Here is a 16779-nt window from a genome sequence, read left to right as displayed (position 1 = left end):
TCTGTCTAGGTGTGTGCGTATAATGTTTTCTACGGATTGTGGAGGAAACTTATTGATGTTGATGAAGTATTGTTTTATTTTGTCTAATTCTTCGTTAATTTTATCTGGTGAACATAGTTTTATAGCTATGTTCATTTGGTTTCTTAGTATGTTGAGTTTCTGTTTTGTTTCATATGCTGAGTCCCAAGGAATGTATAGTCCAGTATGGGTGATTTTTCGGTGGATTTCGGTTTTGAATTGTGTGTCGGTTTTGGAATTTTGAGGTTAAGAAATGATATTTGATTGCTTTCTTCCTGTTCACATGTCAAGTTAATGTTGGGATGTATAGAGTTAATGTGATTGAAAAAATTAAGTATGTGTTCTGTAGATTTGAATCCCGCAACCGTGTCATCTACATATCTGTACCAGTATAGTGGTGGATGTAATGCTGTGTTAATTGCTTGTGTTTAAACTTGTGTCATAAAAATATTGGCTAGAACTGGTGATACTAGGTTGCCCATGGTTAGACCATTTGTTTGTATATAGTTGTGGTTGTTGAACATGAAGTTTGTCTTTATCGTGGTGAATTCTATGAGGGTTACTAATTGGTTGCTGGGAATGTCTATAGTTGGGTTAGGGTCTCGGATATAGAGTTCTAAGGCTATCTTGCAGGTTTCGGTGGTTGGAACTTCTGTAAAGAGGGATATAACATCGAAACTGTCCATTAAGGCTTTATGATTAAGTTGATTTAGATTAGACTTGCAATTAAAAGAGTCTTTGATGAATGAGTTGGCTGATGTTACATATTTGGAGAATGCCCATGTTATGTATTTACCAAGATTGTAATTAAACGATTCATATGTGGACATTATTGGTCGTAATGGACAATCTGGTTTATGAGGTTTGGGGATGCCGTATATTTGTGGTGTGCGTGAATCGGTTTTACGTAGGTAGGAATAAAGTGTTTGTGAAATTGTGTTGGTTTTTTTCATTTGTAGTAGTAATTTGTTCAGTTGGGTCTCGTGTGTCTTTGTTGGATTTGTGTGTATTGGTTTAAATTTGTTCGTGTTTGATAGAATGTTCTTCATTTTTTGGATGTATTCATTCGTGTTCATTATGACTATAGCGTTACCTTTATCTGCTTATAGAATTTTTATGTTTTTGTCTTGTTTTAGGTTTTTAATAGAATTAATGTCTCTTTTTGTAAGATTATTTTTTTAGTTTTTTGTTTTGTTGTCCTCTTGCTCTTCCAACAGCCGTTTTCTTTTTTTGTTTAATTAGCTCTGTCAGGATTACCTTTAGATCTTCTTTAAAATATTTTTCTGTTACAGGATTTTGTTTATTTTTACTAGTTTTACTGATCTTGAATTTAAACTGGAAAAAAAGATTTTAACAGTGGTTAAAAAAAGTTTACGGACTTACAACACTAAAAACAGGATATTGGTATTCCTTGTGAGCACAGCACGGATAGCTCATTGTGCAGCTTTGTTTGAATACCAAGAAACAAATACATTTAACAGTTTTCTAGTATACACTCCGTTAATATCAATATCTCCAACTCTTGGGCTATTCTATTCAAATAATGGGATTTGATCGCTTCTTTTATTACGCAAAAATTATCCTAGAATGTTGAGTGGGAAATTTTATTTCTGTTTTGTGGGAACAGAATACGAGCCATGTACACAGCCCGGCATGTCAACTAGTAGCCGGTTTTATAAACTTCGAATTAAAATAAATTACCTACATAACTAAAAACAAAGCATTTACCAAGTAAATAATAATAATTTGAAATTCCTGTTTATCCAGGTGTGTGTGTGTATATATATATATATATATATATATATATAAGTATTATCATGAAACTAAAACCTATATAAACATGAGAATTAATTGATTGATTTTCTTTATCGATATATTTTCTCCTGAAATTCTGCCAGATAAGGAATTCTAAGTCAGTGTCATAGGTTCATATACTTTTTTAACCAATACTATTAATGGACGTAATATTAAAGAAAGAAACAAAATCCCACAAAACCTAAAAAAAGAAACAAACCAACAAAGAGAACTGTTTGCTCTGTGAACTATGATAGACACACCAGGCTTTCGAATAAGAACCATATACCCCATATGTATACTTATAATGTTCATCTACAACAGCCACGGAAAGCTGTGTGTCAAATTAAGGAGAAAATAAAATGTTTGCCTAGTTAGATTACATTTCTTATGCTCAGAAGGTATGTTAACCATATTAACATAGACTGCTGGTTTGTTTTTGAAATTATGAACAAAGTTACACAATGAGTTTTGATACAGTGTAAGTCCGTGGACATACCGCTGTGCCACTGGGGAACTATATTGACATTTAAGTAGCAATCTCTCATTTCAGATAGGAATTTTATGATTTATTTTATGTAGTTTTAATATTGAGTAACATTATAACTAAAGCATTAATATCATACGCAGAATTATAGGTGGTGTTCTCCATAACTTTTGTGTTAAAGGTGGGCAGTAGGTTTCATTAATTCTGTAACAGTGACCCAATTTGCGAGTCATTTTTTGTTTCGTTGTCATATGTGAGTTTGTAATAATCACACAGCAGCCGGTGTGTCGTTACTGAGCAACAAGATGACGTTTTTATTGTTTGTGAGTTTAGACGTCAATTTTTCAAGTTATTCTTATAGAACAGATAGTGCGTAGTTACAGCGCAACGAAATGACATTTGTCTTGAAAGTTCTTTACCTTCCGAGAGTCATCTGGTGGCTTAGTGGTGAGCTTCAAGTTTATAACGATAAAATGTTTGGCTTGATCACTGCACCAAACATAAAACATATAGTGAAATATCTAGTTTTGCGCTAAAACAAAGAAAGAAACCTTACCTGGAGAAAGATTTCGAGCCTCTATCTTCTAATTTCAACTTCTTTAGCCATTCGACACTTGTTTGTGACGTAGGTGTTATTAAAGCGTTCCCTGCAGAACGTAGTGTCTAAGTTAAAAGTAAAGTTTACATTTTATAACTGACAAACTCTACATCCATTTCTTCTGAGGCTCATATAGAAAAGTGGAAATATTTATCTGTTATAGTATTAAGTTATGTCTTAAAATAAAACCAATACTTTATATTATTAAAAATCATTTTGTCAAAATACTTGCAAATTAACCAGAACAATAAAGATGATTCTTGATGACGAGAAACACAGTTGAAATAAAAATGTATCTCAGAACAGCTGGTATGGTTATTAACACTTTTATTGATAAGGAGAGAACAACGTTTCGACCTTCCTAGGTCATCTTCAGGTTAAGAAAAAGGTGATTATATACAAATCGTGAAGGAAGAAGTAGCAGCCAAAAAAAACAACAAAAAAACCTTTACTAAACTTCTTAGCATACAAGATAATTGTTTCTTTATACACAGACACAAAATACGAAACTAAAAATGTCGAAAACTACGTTTGTAATGGGAGTTCATTTATGCTTAACGTTTTACTGAGGACAAATATCCTATTAAGTTGTACTACCTACACTTAAAAACACCATAGGCCAAAACACATATTAAAATCCATGTTCGTATCTCAAATACACAATCTTCATTATTATTTGTTAAATATTTTATATTAGTTATTAACCGCGCCTTAAAAACAAATTAATATTACTATCAAGTAGTTGTCTGTTTAAGCTTATTAGGCTACAGGTGAGTTAACAGGTAATAAAAATACAAAAATACGTCAAAACGGAAAATAAAATTTAAAACAAAAGAAATAATTGCAATTTATACCGCCGAAGACGTCATTTGTTCTTTTGTGGATGATTTTGATAATATAACTAAATACTGAAACCTTTTCTCTTTGTTTTTAGAATCCTGCAACTTCTATATTGACGTTTTTAGACCTGTCATCAGTATTGGCCTCACTTTTTATTCATGTAGTAGAGTGAGCCTCATCATAACCAATATAGAAGTTGGAGGATTCTAAAAAAAAGAGAGAAGGTTCTGGATTTAATTATTTCAAGAATTGAAGGTTCATTTATATGGTGTAAAACGGGTTTTTGCACATTTGAGAAAAATCAAAACCGTTTTTTTTTTTTTTCAGTGATGACGAGAAACCCACTTGTTGAGAAATGTATATGCAAAAACGGCTCGTTTGGGCTGAGAAAACACTTTTACATAGAAGAGCGAACAACGTTTCGACCTTCTTCGGTCATCGTCAGGTTCACAAAGAAAGAGGTAACTGACCGGAAGCTGACCACATGTTTGAAAGGGGTTGTGTAACTGTGTGTCGAAATGTAGAGGGCGGTATTAGATGTTTGAATATATAATTTTATTTATTTTATTTTATTAATATAGGTATAAAGGCGTTCCTTTATATTGGTTTATTTTGGGTTTAAGTTGTTGTATAAGTAAGGCTTCTTTAATTTTGCGTTTGTTTATGTTTGTTTCTTTATTTAGTATTTGAGTGTTTTCTATGGTTATGTTGTGTTTATTTGACTTGCAGTGTTCGAAAACGTGTGAAGGTGACTTTTTATGTTCTTTGAATCTGGTTTCCATTTTCTACTTGTTTCTCCAATATAGAAGTCGTGGCAGTTATCACATTGTATTTTATAAATAATGTTGGTGTGGTGTTTGTCAGTGTAGTTTTTACATAGTATAGACCTCAGTTTTGTGCCGGGTTTTTGAATAAATTTGGTATTAATTGGAATGTCATATTTTGTTACTAATTTTTGCCAAATGTTGGTTATTTGTTTGCTGATGTCAGGAATATATGGTATACAGCAGTATATGGTTTCGTGGTTTTTTGATTCGTGAGCTGTATTTACTTTAGTTGGTTGATTTTGCTTTCTGTCTAGGTGGGTGCGTATAATGTTTTCTACGGTTTGTGGAGGAAACTTATTGATGTTGGTGAAGTATTGTTTTATTTTGTCTAATTCATCGTTAATTTTATCTGGTGAGCATAGTTTTATGGCTGTGTTTATTTGGTTTCTTAGTATGTTGAGTTTTGTTTTGTTTCATGTGCTGAGTCCCAAGGAATGTATAGTCCAGTATGGGTGATTTTTCGGTGGATTTCTGTTTGAAATTGTGTATCAGTTCTTGTAATTTTGAGGTTAAGAAATGATATTTGATTGTTTTCTTCCTGTTCATATGTGAAGTTGATGTTGGGATGTATAGAGTTAATGTGATTGAAAAAATTAAGTATGTGTTCTGTAGATTTGAATCCCGCAACCGTGTCATCTACATATCTGTACCAGTATAGTGGTGGATGTAATGCTGTGTTAATTGCTTGTGTTTCAACTTGTGTCATAAAAATATTGGCTAGAACTGGTGATACTGGGTTGCCCATGCTTAGGCCATTTGTTTGTATATAGTTTTGGTTGTTGAACATGAAGTTTGTCTTTATCGTGGTGAATTCTATGAGGGTTGCTAACTGGTTACTGGGAATTTCTATAGTTGGGTTAGGGTCTCGGATATAGAGTTCTAAGGCTATCTTGCAGGCTTCAGTGGTTGGAACTTCTGTAAAGAGGGATATAACATCGAAACTGGCCATTAAGGCTTTATGATTAAGTTGATTTAGATTAGACTTGAAATTAAAAGAGTCTTTGATAAATGAGCTGGCTGATGTTACATATTTGGAGAATGCCCATGCTATGTATTTACCAAGGTTGTAATTAAACGATTCATATGTGGACATTATTGGTCGTAATGGACAATCTGGTTTATGAGGTTTGGGGATGCCGTATATTTGCGGTGTGCGTGAATCGGTTTTACGTAGGTAGGAATAAAGTGTTTGTGAAATTGTGTTGGCTTTTTTCATTTGTAGTAGTAATTTGTTCAGTTGCGTCTCGTGTGTCTTTGTTGGATTTGTGTGTATTGGTTTAAATTTGTTCGTGTCTGATAGGATGTTATTCATTTTTTGGATGTATTCATTCGTGTTCATTATGACTATAGCGTTACCTTTATCTGCTTTTAGAATTTTTATGTTTTTGTCTTGTTTTAGGTTTTTAATGTAATTAATGTCTCTTTTTGTAAGGTTGTTTTTCAGTTTTCTGTTTTGTGAAATTATGTTGATGGTTTTGTGAGAAAATTCTTTGAAAAAATCGTTTAAGATGTTGTTTTTAGGTGTTTCTGGAAAATATAAATTTGTAATTTTACCTGGGAAGTTTGGCTGTGGGATGTCAATAAAATTATCTAAGTTGTCTTCTTTCTGTTGGTTGTTTTTGGTTGTTTCCTTGTTTTTGTTCTCTGTAGAAAGTATCACAAGTCTCCTGGCTAGGTCTTCTAAACAAGAACTGATACACAATTTCAAACAGAAATCCACCGAAAAATCACCCATACTGGACTATACATTCCTTGGGACTCAGCACATGAAACAAAACAAAAACTCAACATACTAAGAAACCAAATAAACACAGCCATAAAACTATGCTCACCAGATAAAATTAACGATGAATTAGACAAAATAAAACAATACTTCACCAACATCAATAAGTTTCCTCCACAAACCGTAGAAAACATTATACGCACCCACCTAGACAGAAAGCAAAATCAACCAACTAAAGTAAATACAGCTCACGAATCAAAAAACCACGAAACCATATACTGCTGTATACCATATATTCCTGACATCAGCAAACAAATAACCAACATTTGGCAAAAATTAGTAACAAAATATGACATTCCAATTAATACCAAATTTATTCAAAAACCCGGCACAAAACTGAGGTCTATACTATGTAAAACTACACTGACAAACACCACACCAACATTATTTATAAAATACAATGTGATAACTGCCACGACTTCTATATTGGAGAAACAAGTAGAAAAATGGAAACCAGATTCAAAGAACATAAAAAGTCACCTTCACGCGCTTTCGAACACTGCAAGTCAAATAAACACAACATAACCATGGAAAACACTCAAATACTAAATAAAGAAACAAATATAAACAAACGCAAAATTAAAGAAGCCTTACTTATACAACAACTTAAACCCAAAATAAACCAATATAAAGGAACGCCTTTATACCTATATTAATAAAATAAAATAAATAAAATTATATATTCAAACATCTAATACCGCCCTCTACATTTCGACACACAGTTACACAACCCCTTTCAAACATGTGGTCAGCTTCCGGTCAGTTACCTCTTTCTTTGTGAACCTGACGATGACCGAAGAAGGTCGAAACGTTGTTCGCTCTTCTATGTAAAAGCGTTTTTTTTTAAAATAATTAAATTGTTTTCTTAGTAGCAGCACCACAACCTATGAGCTACTAAAGTATTTCTTATTATTTCCAACACCAGAGACTGGGTTGCTACCTTCCAAAACTGTTGTGGACCACTGAAATGCAAGTATAACGAAGATTTCTTCGAGTATTGTTGAAGTAGTGGTACGAAAACTTAAAAATTCCGATATCTGGAGAGAAGTCAAATATTTTGTTAACTTCCCATCTTCACTTGCCTGTTTACGTCAGACCCGGCATGGCCAAGTGTGTTAAGGCGTGCGACACGTAATCTGAGAGTCGCGGGTTCGCATCCCCATCGCGCCAAACACGCTCGCCCTCCCAGCCGTGGGGGTGTTATAAGGTTACGATCAATCCCACTATTCATTGATAAAAGAGTAGCCCAAGAGGTGGCGGTGGGTGGTGATGACTAGCTGCCTTCCCTCTAGTCTTACACTGCTAAATTAGGGACTGCTAGCGCAGATAGCCCTCGAGTAGCTTTGTGCGAAATTAAAAAAAAACAAAAACTGTTTACGTCACTTCAGTAAATAGTCGCAGGGCTGTAATCTCAGCACAATCTTATGACAAGCTGTAGTATTTGGACTGATAAGTCTGGCATTTGAAATATTGTTGGCCCTAGAGATCTGTATGACAACTGTCTTAGTGTCAAATTCAGTACTGTAGATGTTTAATATTTGCACTGGCATCGCCATTTATCACTTCACATTTTTAAAATTTTGTTTGTTTTAGAGTGTTTGCCAAAATTTGCACAGGAATTATCAAAGCATGGCCGCCCTTAATTTTCAACTAGACTAAATGCAACTAATCACCTGCACCAATTGCCAACTTCTGAGCTTCTCTCTTATTATGGAATGGTAGGGTTTGACCATCGCCCAGTGAACACATGACCGAAAAACAGATAACATTTTTCTTCCAGCAACAAGAAACGAACCAAATGCTTGGGAAATTATAACATGTGTGTGTGTTTTCTTATAGTAAAGCCACATCGGACTATCTGCTGAGCCCACCGAAGTGAATCGAACCCCAGATTTTAGCGTTGTAAATCCGTAGACATACCGCTGTACTAGCGGGGGGGATTATAACGACATGTGCCAGGGTTATCGTACAAAGTAATAGAGTAAAATTTGAAGGATCATTCGGAACTCTTCTTCTGGTTTGGTTGTTATTAAATATAAATCTACTCATTATGTTATCTTTGTTCTGCTCCCCACGGGTATCGTAAACCGATTTTTAGTGTCATAAGCATATAGACTTACCGTTGAGCCACTGATGGATAAACTGTTTTCAGAGTGTCAAATTATCAAATAATTTGAAACGTTATTAAGATGGTCTTAAACGTCGTTTGTAAAGAATAGGTTGTACTTTAAGATATCTAACCGAAAAAACAAACAAAGAAATGAATATGATGCATTAAATAGTAGGCAATAAATATTACTTACCTGTAAATTATTTGCCATTTCACAACTAATACATTGTCAGACAGCTTTGTTGATTCGGTTACCTAGGTTACGGCCTGTTTTATGGCTCAGGTGGTCATTGGCGTCTAGATTTTATATTTTATTTTTCACATATTTCAATAAACAATGTACTCTTGAGTAAAGTGTAAACTGTAAAATTATATCTAAGACAAAGTACGAATATTTTAGTAAAAAATTGCTATTGTTCACAGGTTTGCTAAGTTTATTATTTATTTAATAAAATAGACATTTCTGTGATACTAAATAAATATGATATTAAGCAATATATAAATTTAAGTATTACTGTGACAGAGGGCGCTGTAGTAGAAAATGGCTACTGAGTCTGATCTAAGTCAAACGTCTGAAAATTTAGTTAAGCAAGATGAACAGAAATTACCTACAGAAAATAGTGATGGGATTCATAACGTTCCGGAGAAAAAGTATAAAAAAGAACAAGATGTAGACCCGTATGAAAAAAAATATTACGTACTCCTTCGGAGGTGTGAAAGCATTCAACAGGTGCGCCTAATTTGTCAGTAATTTGCTTGAGTAAAATGAAAATCTAGAAGTCATGACTTTGAAGAAAATAAAACAAAGACTTATAAAAATACATAAAAGTCGTAAGGATTTTGACATAGATCTATTCAGCTGAGCGTCTTAAGTTATATTGTACGTTCCTTTCTATAAATCACTGAATGTGTGTCATGAACTTCGTTGAAGTTGAGTACTTGTTCAATTTCAAGTTATCATGTAGGCTTTCACTAATAGGTTACAGAAAAAAGTAAAAATTAGAGCATTAAAGCCATAATCACGTCACGAATGAATACTTTCCAGGTAAATTTAAAACAATATTTTATTCTTGGTATAAAAAAGGAACTCTCTCTGTATTACTCTGTTATATAATGTTGATTAGTAAACAAATAATATCAAAGTCCGTCTTTATGTTTAGTGTTAGTTCAAGTTTATGAGTTGAAAGTTTTTTTTACAACTCACAGGTGTGTAGTACATTACTAGTATAGTTAACCTGTGTAAAATTAATGTAAAAGAAAACAATAAAGTGTTGTACAAGTTCAATAAATATGTTTCACCTTTGAAATTTGCAGTTTTGCTTACCATTTATTTTCATATTTGCAAGTTTATTTGAAAAATTTGAGAATTATCTTAAATAGGAATGAAAATTGTACAAAGTCAAATATAAGAAAAGGCTTAAGACGTTATAAAAAATGGGGGGGGGGGCTTCCTTGGCTCTGCCACTGAACTTAAATTATTCTGGTGTTACAGAATAACTTGGATAAATTGTTAAGTTGGAGAAATATTTTGTAAATGATCTTTATCTATGTGAGAAGTAAACAGATTCAGATTAATTTTTGTCCTTAACCATAAACTTAATGCAGAAGGTAAATAACTCTGTAACATGACTTGACATAGTCGTTGAGAAGTGAGTAAAAGTACTGGAATCATATTGTGTTACCTAATTTCGATTAAATTTTGATCTTATTTGAAACGGACATTGACATTCAGAGAAAGGATACTAGTGTGGTCCTGAGAATGGAAGGGTTATCTTACATGAGTAGATTGAGATCTTTTAATTTGTTTGCTCTTGAGAGAAAAAGGGTAGTAGGTGATTTACATAATTATCTTGGGTGATTGATTGAGTAAGGGACTGATTTGTCGGTACATAGTTCTGAAGATAGGATGAGAAGACAGAAGTTTAAGACTGAGAAAAGGCAGCTGGACACAAGCTAGTTGTTTGATGGTGTTAAGTTCTAGTAGTCTAAAATGTCCAGGTCACTGGTTTGAAACACTTATTGTATGATTTGTAACTGCTGCATGAAATAATTAAAATCTCCCTGTAATTTTTTTTCAGGTTATCTAGCTTCTGTGAATAAAATATTGTTACATTTGATGTCTGTGTGAATGTGCAGCCAGAAAGATTTGAAACTATTTCATTGTGATATATTTCTGAAGAAGTCAGAAATGCTTAAGTTTCATGTAGATTTTAATCAACAATTTTTATATCTTCCTGTTTTCTTATAAACCTTCCCATTCAAGTTTTTATTTGATAAAGTTTAAATTTGTTTACAGTCACTGGTGTACAATAAAAATACAGTTTTTAGTAAAAGTACAAGTAAGCCATTGTTTCTTAAATAGATAATGAGATGGCTTCATTCAGTGTATGTAATATGTGTTAAACCATTTTATATTCATTTATGGAAATCTTTCTTATTAGTAACAGATAACAAAACTAAGTTTTTGTGATTTTTTTCTGATCTCTCTGAGTTTCCACAGTTGATAATAACAGTAAAAGAACTCTTGACACTTGTTTAGATTATAAACATTTGGCTTTTCAGAGCTGAGTTATAGATAATTACATTGTACTATTACAACAAAGGTTGAGAAACTGTGGTTGGATAAAAGTTAATATAAAATTGCTCTTGTATTGATGTGACAGACCTCAAATCAATATAAAATTACTTGTATTAAAGTGACAAATCTCTAATCAATATAAAATTACTCTTGTATTGATGTGACAGACCTCAGATTAATATAAAATTACTCTTGTATTGATGTGACAGACCTCAGATTAATATAAAATTACTCTTGTATTGATGTGACAGACCTCATATTAATATAAAAGTACTCTTGTATTGATGTGACAGACTTCAAATCAATATAAAATTACTCTTGTATTGATGTGACAGACCTCAGATTAATATAAAATTACTCTTGTATTGGTGTGACAGACCTCAAATCAATATAAAATTACTTGTATTAAAGTGACAAATCTCTAATCAATATAAAATTACTTTTGTATTGATGTTACAGACCTCAGATTAATATAAAATTACTCTTGTATTGAAGTGACAGACCTCAAATCAATATAAAATTACTCTTGTATTGAAGTGACAGACCTCACATTAATATAAAATTTCTCTTGTATTAAAGTGACAGACCTCAAATTAATATAAAATTACTCTTGTATTGAAGTTAATGTTCTTTTATTAAAAACTGTTTTGTTTCTATTCTGATAGGTGACTATGAATTTTATATTTTGCTTCTATCCTGATAGGGGCTATAAGTTTTATATTTTGTTTCCATTCTGATAGGGGCTGTACATTTTATATTTGTTTCTATCCTGATAGGGGCTATAAGTTTTATATTTGTTTCTATCCTGATAGGGGCTATAAGTTTTATATTTTGTTTCTATCCAGATAGGGGCTGTAAGTTTTATATTTTGTTCCAAAAAATACAGGAAATTCTTAAATGCTGATGGTTATGCTGAAACCAACCTGGAATCTAAACTTGTTATTTATTAAAAATATTGCATATAAAATTAAACAATTTTTTTGTGAAATAAATTTAACTCTGTTAGGTTTTGTATGAATGAGAAAATTACTACTGGTTTTTATTTTCTGTCCTTTCTTTATTCAGTATTTCAATTTTTTACTTGTGGGATGCATCCACCTGGGTCAATAAAAGATTACAATATGTAAGAGCAACATTATCTTATGATTAATATCAACAACCAGGATAAATATTTTTTACAGTTTATTCTGTATTTTCAGAGTAATGAAAGGATTGTGAACAGAATTCGACATGTAAAGCAGTTATTGAGGCTTTATAGAAGAGACCGCAGGTGAGAGCTTCATATTTTGTAACTTTAGTAAAGTCTTTAGAAAGACTGCTATGAACCCATGTAGAGTTTTTAATTTATTTATCACTATATTTGCTTCAGATACATTGTTTATTTTCATAAAATTGGAGTGTATAAAGTTTAATAATTTGTTTTTGATTAGAAAATGAATATTTTAGGTAAACTTTATGACAACACAACAAGTTATTATTGTTAAAATGATTTGTTTATTGAACTTTCAGTCATAAATTAAGGTGAAATTTCTTTAAAGAAATTGTTAAGGGTTGTGAAATATAAAGTTTTCTTTACTTGATAGATGTATGTGTTACTGACTAGAGCATTAGATCCATACCAAAATAATTACATCACATTTTGAGAGAGAAGTTTTAGAAGTAAAATTAAAGTGACCAGTTATTTGTAAATTGAGCAAATACCTTTGATGATTACTTTTCACATTTCAGTTTTCTAACAGAAAGACTAATATATATTCTTAAAATAGTTTTATAGAGCAAGTTTTTGGATTCACAGGTACGGTGTAGGAATTATTAAGATGGGAAAACACTTTGTGTAAGTTTTACTTAAAAGTGAGCTAAAACATTTTTCTTGTGATTTAGTGTAAAAAGAAACAAAATGTTATTTAGTAATTACAAGAAATATTTAAAAATAACAAAGGTCCTTTGAAAATTTCTTAGTTGAAAAATAATGAGTTTTTTAATACTCTAATTTTATTCAATGTACTACTTAAGCCAAACCACACTTATTTTGATTCTGACAAAACATGATTTTTTCCAGGTGTCTGTTACAGAGACTAGATCAACTTGGTGATGACTACAGGTCTGCAGCTCTGGAGCTGATGATGGAGGTATCAGTGAATGTTTCTCAGACCTTATTGTTAAAATAAGACCAAAAGTCTTTGTGTTGCATGTTGTTTTATAATCAAGGTGTATGTGTGAAGATGTACCCTTGTTGTAAAAAAAAAATTATTTCTTGTTTTCGAAAATAATTATTATTACAGTGAAAATTTTGTGTGAGTACATGTGGTATAACAAGTGTATGAGATTTTGTCAACAAAATAAGACCCATATTCATTTGTCTAACTTTTGTGTGTGAAAGGCTTACTATATAGGGTAATTATATATTTGTACCTATTGAATATATCTCATAGTCCTAGGTAGATAAAAGTTTTAAAAATAATTCATAAATCTCTAAACCCAAACTTTGGTGCACATTCTGCCACAATTATTTTTATAATGTCCTAAAAATTATCACCATTTCTTATAAGATTTTCAGCCTGTATATAGAATATGGATAATAATATAGTGTGGATTAGTTTTCAGCCAAAGAGACACAAATGTTATTGGTTGCTGTTGACATCCAATGAGTAATTTGGAATTTTTAGCTAGATGCTTGTTGTGCAAGCTTGGGTTTAATGAGTTAATTTATAGAACAAAAATGTGTTTTCTTTAGGATATTCTAACTAAATATGCACAGTTCTAGCAGAGTGAAAGTTTTTCAAACTGACCACAACATTCAATATTTATCTGTAGTCCTGACCACTGAGTTTGGATAAGTTTTTCACATCACCTTCCACCTGAAGTTTCTTTTAAATAAAACTATAACTAGCTTGTGCTCCATCTTGATTGCTTATTTTGTTTTATCTCTATTAAAATTAAGTTGTAAATTACAAAACAAGACTGTTGGTTTCCATACTCATCATTGCATATATAAAAATTCATACAGAACAGGTAGGTTAGCCAGTAACACGGCTACGAATAGGCCAAACTCAACTGAGTTTGACTGTAAAGATAGGTATTATGTGTGGATAGAAAAGCATATTAATTAAAGTATGTTAAAACTGTAGGATAGTTACCTTGACTTGAGTCCAGCTCCATCAGTGACATCATCTTTAACTGATAACTTCAGTGGAGTACTGACAGAATCTTCTCGAACGCTAACAACTACATCAACAAGTACTTCAACTTCTCAAGCTCCACCAAAACAAACATGTCCTCCAACATCTTTCTCTTCATCCAAAAAGAGGGTTAGGCCAGATAAGGATTCATCAAGTTCAAAGAAAGTACCAGTAGCTTTGTCATCATCATCACTGGAACAAACCTCAACCATGAAGAAAGCTGGGAACCCACTTACTTTAAGTGGACCTGAACTGAAGACATTAAACAGTTTGGCAGGAACATTTACTTCTGTGAAAAAAGTAAGGTTTGATTATTTAGATTTTTTTTTACAATTTTAAAATCAGAGTGCATGTAATTTTTGCTGTTTAATGTCTTCCAATATGCTGAGTAATAATAGAATTTCCAGTTCTGGTTCCCAGTCAGATGAATTTATGTTTGATGTGAAACCTAGCATTAATTATGAATAAAATTATTATCAACAACAGTGCAAAGAAAGAAAATATATTAGCACGTTGGTAGACATGTTTAGTTGCTGAGAGACGGTGCAAAGGAAAATTATATAAAAGATAGACATTAATCATATTTAATGAGTACCTACTTTTTACAGACCCCTTGATCTGGTGAACCAGTTGGTATTGTGTCTATTTACTCAGCACCTATTTTTACAGTCCCCTTGATCTGGTGAACCAGTTGGTGCTGAATCTGTTGACACAGTACCTACTTTTACAGACCCCTTGATCTGGTGAACCAGTTGGTGCTGAATCTGTTGACACAGTACCTACTTTTACAGACCCTTTGATCTGGTGAACCAGTTTGTGCTGAATCTGTTGACACAGTACCTACTTTTACAGACTCTTTGATCTGGTGAACCAGTTTGTGCTGAATCTGTTGACACAGTTTCAACTTTTACAAACACCTTGATCTGGTGAAGGAGTTGATGCTGTATCTGTTGACACAGAACCTATTTTTACAGACCCCTTAACTTAGTGAACCAGTTTGTGCTGTCTGCTCACACGCTAAAATATTACACGAGGCATGTGGTGCTTTTTCCCTTCATATGTGTACTAATAAAATACAACTGATACACTTTGTGGTGTTTACATATGCTACATTAAGCACAAACAGGAGAATTCTCTAGGTAGGTAGTACTGTGTTTGTTTATAATGCTTGTACTATCAAAACTGTTTTAATTGGGCATGCATTTCTAGTATTATGTAATCAAATACAATGTTTGTTAATAATTGTACTCTGTTTTTTTCACACATGCTATTACAACCAAAATAATGTTCATGGCACAGTTGGTGCTTGGATGTTTATGGACACATGCATGTATGAATGACATAAGACACTTTTAAAGTGTTCATTTGTCTGCTTAATACAAACAAATAATTAATATTAGACTTAATATTAGTTTCATTTTCTCTTGGATTTAATTTTGTGTGAAATTTACAGTTGTTAATAGAAATTTTATCTCGGTGAAATGACTGAATACATCTGATCTTGGTGTAGTTTTAATACATTTTTAGGAATATATATCTGGACTAAAGTTTGATGTTGTTTATTTGAATATGTAGGAAGTAGTGAGTTCTCCTGAGCCTACTTGATGTGTAAGCCATCTTGGGTGTTGACATTGCTGTAGAAAACCACGACTACACTTCAGAACACGAAGTTATTTAAGCTTCACTATTGTTCTTACGGGATGTTTAGAAAATACCTGACTTTTACTTTTAGAAAGTCTTATCTGTACAGCTATTTTTATGTAACAAGTGTTCTAGTGTATACTTATAAATTGATTTCTGGGTCAGATTTCTATTTTTTAAGTTCTCTGTTGATGCAAATTTATGAAAAGAAAGTATCTTCATACTATAAAATAGACATTTTTTACTTGAATGTTTTGAATTACAAAAACAAGATGTGTGGAAATTAATAAATTGTAGATAAATAATCATTTTTGTTTGAAGGAAAAATCTCATTTTTTACCTTATTTAAAATGTGAGAAGTAAACAAATGTATTAGATTATTATAATGTTCAACTTAGTACATGTTTCAATGTTTTGAGACCCAAACAAAAAATCATGTGTATGTATATATATTTTTAAGAATAAAAGTTTCAAAATGTTGGTTTAGAATTAGTTAATTTTTCCATTATCAGCTTATAAAGTGAGTGTTTTGTAACTAGAAGTTTTTGGTTTTATATCCAGTGAATTAAAAAACAAAATATGTTCTTTAATTAACATTAGTTGTTAGTAGTCAAAGGTGAGGTTCGAAATGATGCAAATAACCATTGTGTAACAGATGAAACATAAACAGTTATTGTTGGTCTTCTATTTTAGAAATAAATCGAGTTCAGTGTTACTACAATAATCACAGTGGTACTAACCTGATGTATAATGTCCTGTAGATAACTGGTTTTGTGTTAAAACATAACTTGTTTGGGAGTTTTATATAAAGATAGTGAAAATACTCAGTCTGCTGTTATCACTTGGCCAAGAGACCTGTTTCATTGTGTAGTGTTACTGTTTGTCTGAGAGGCATGTTTCATTGTGTAGTGTTACTGTTTGTTT

General features: G+C 32.1%; 2 protein-coding genes across 4 annotated transcripts in view; one reads left to right on the top strand and one right to left on the bottom strand.

Moving 5' to 3' along the window:
• The window catches only part of LOC143237433 (von Willebrand factor A domain-containing protein 3A-like), a 44100-nt gene extending 35383 nt beyond the window's left edge, over positions 1 to 8717 (bottom strand). For all 3 annotated transcript variants that reach the window (XM_076476670.1, XM_076476672.1, XM_076476671.1), the window contains exons 1-2: positions 8651 to 8717; positions 2856 to 2962 (exon numbers count right to left, since the gene is read on the bottom strand). In XM_076476670.1, coding sequence (XP_076332785.1) covers positions 2856 to 2962; positions 8651 to 8668 — 125 coding nt within the window. In that variant the 5' untranslated portion in view covers positions 8669 to 8717. The remainder of the gene's footprint in view (positions 1 to 2855; positions 2963 to 8650) is intronic.
• Positions 8718 to 8964: 247 nt separating this feature from the next.
• On the top strand, positions 8965 to 16336 carry LOC143237914 (uncharacterized). Its single transcript, XM_076477667.1, has 5 exons — positions 8965 to 9187; positions 12235 to 12305; positions 13095 to 13164; positions 14164 to 14514; positions 15790 to 16336. The coding sequence occupies exons 1-5, from the start codon at positions 8999 to 9001 to the stop codon at positions 15817 to 15819; spliced, it is 711 nt and encodes a 236-aa protein (XP_076333782.1). The 5' UTR covers positions 8965 to 8998; the 3' UTR covers positions 15820 to 16336.
• The last annotated feature ends 443 nt before the right edge of the window (positions 16337 to 16779 follow it).

Source organism: Tachypleus tridentatus, chromosome 13 (assembly GCF_004210375.1).
Source record: "Tachypleus tridentatus isolate NWPU-2018 chromosome 13, ASM421037v1, whole genome shotgun sequence".
Taxonomy (NCBI): domain Eukaryota; kingdom Metazoa; phylum Arthropoda; class Merostomata; order Xiphosura; family Limulidae; genus Tachypleus; species Tachypleus tridentatus.
Note: the sequence above shows the minus strand (reverse complement) of the source record. Positions and strands in the feature narration are given on the sequence as shown.

Bases quoted from the DNA above. Each gene is read 5' to 3' on its own strand.
- LOC143237914 (XM_076477667.1), top strand. From the start codon at position 8,999: ATGGCTACTGAGTCTGATCTAAGTCAAACGTCTGAAAATTTAGTTAAG. The intron at 13,165-14,163 runs GTATCAGTGAAT...TTAAAACTGTAG, and splicing joins CTCTGGAGCTGATGATGGAG to GATAGTTACCTTGACTTGAG. The intron at 14,515-15,789 runs GTAAGGTTTGAT...TTGAATATGTAG, and splicing joins CATTTACTTCTGTGAAAAAA to GAAGTAGTGAGTTCTCCTGA.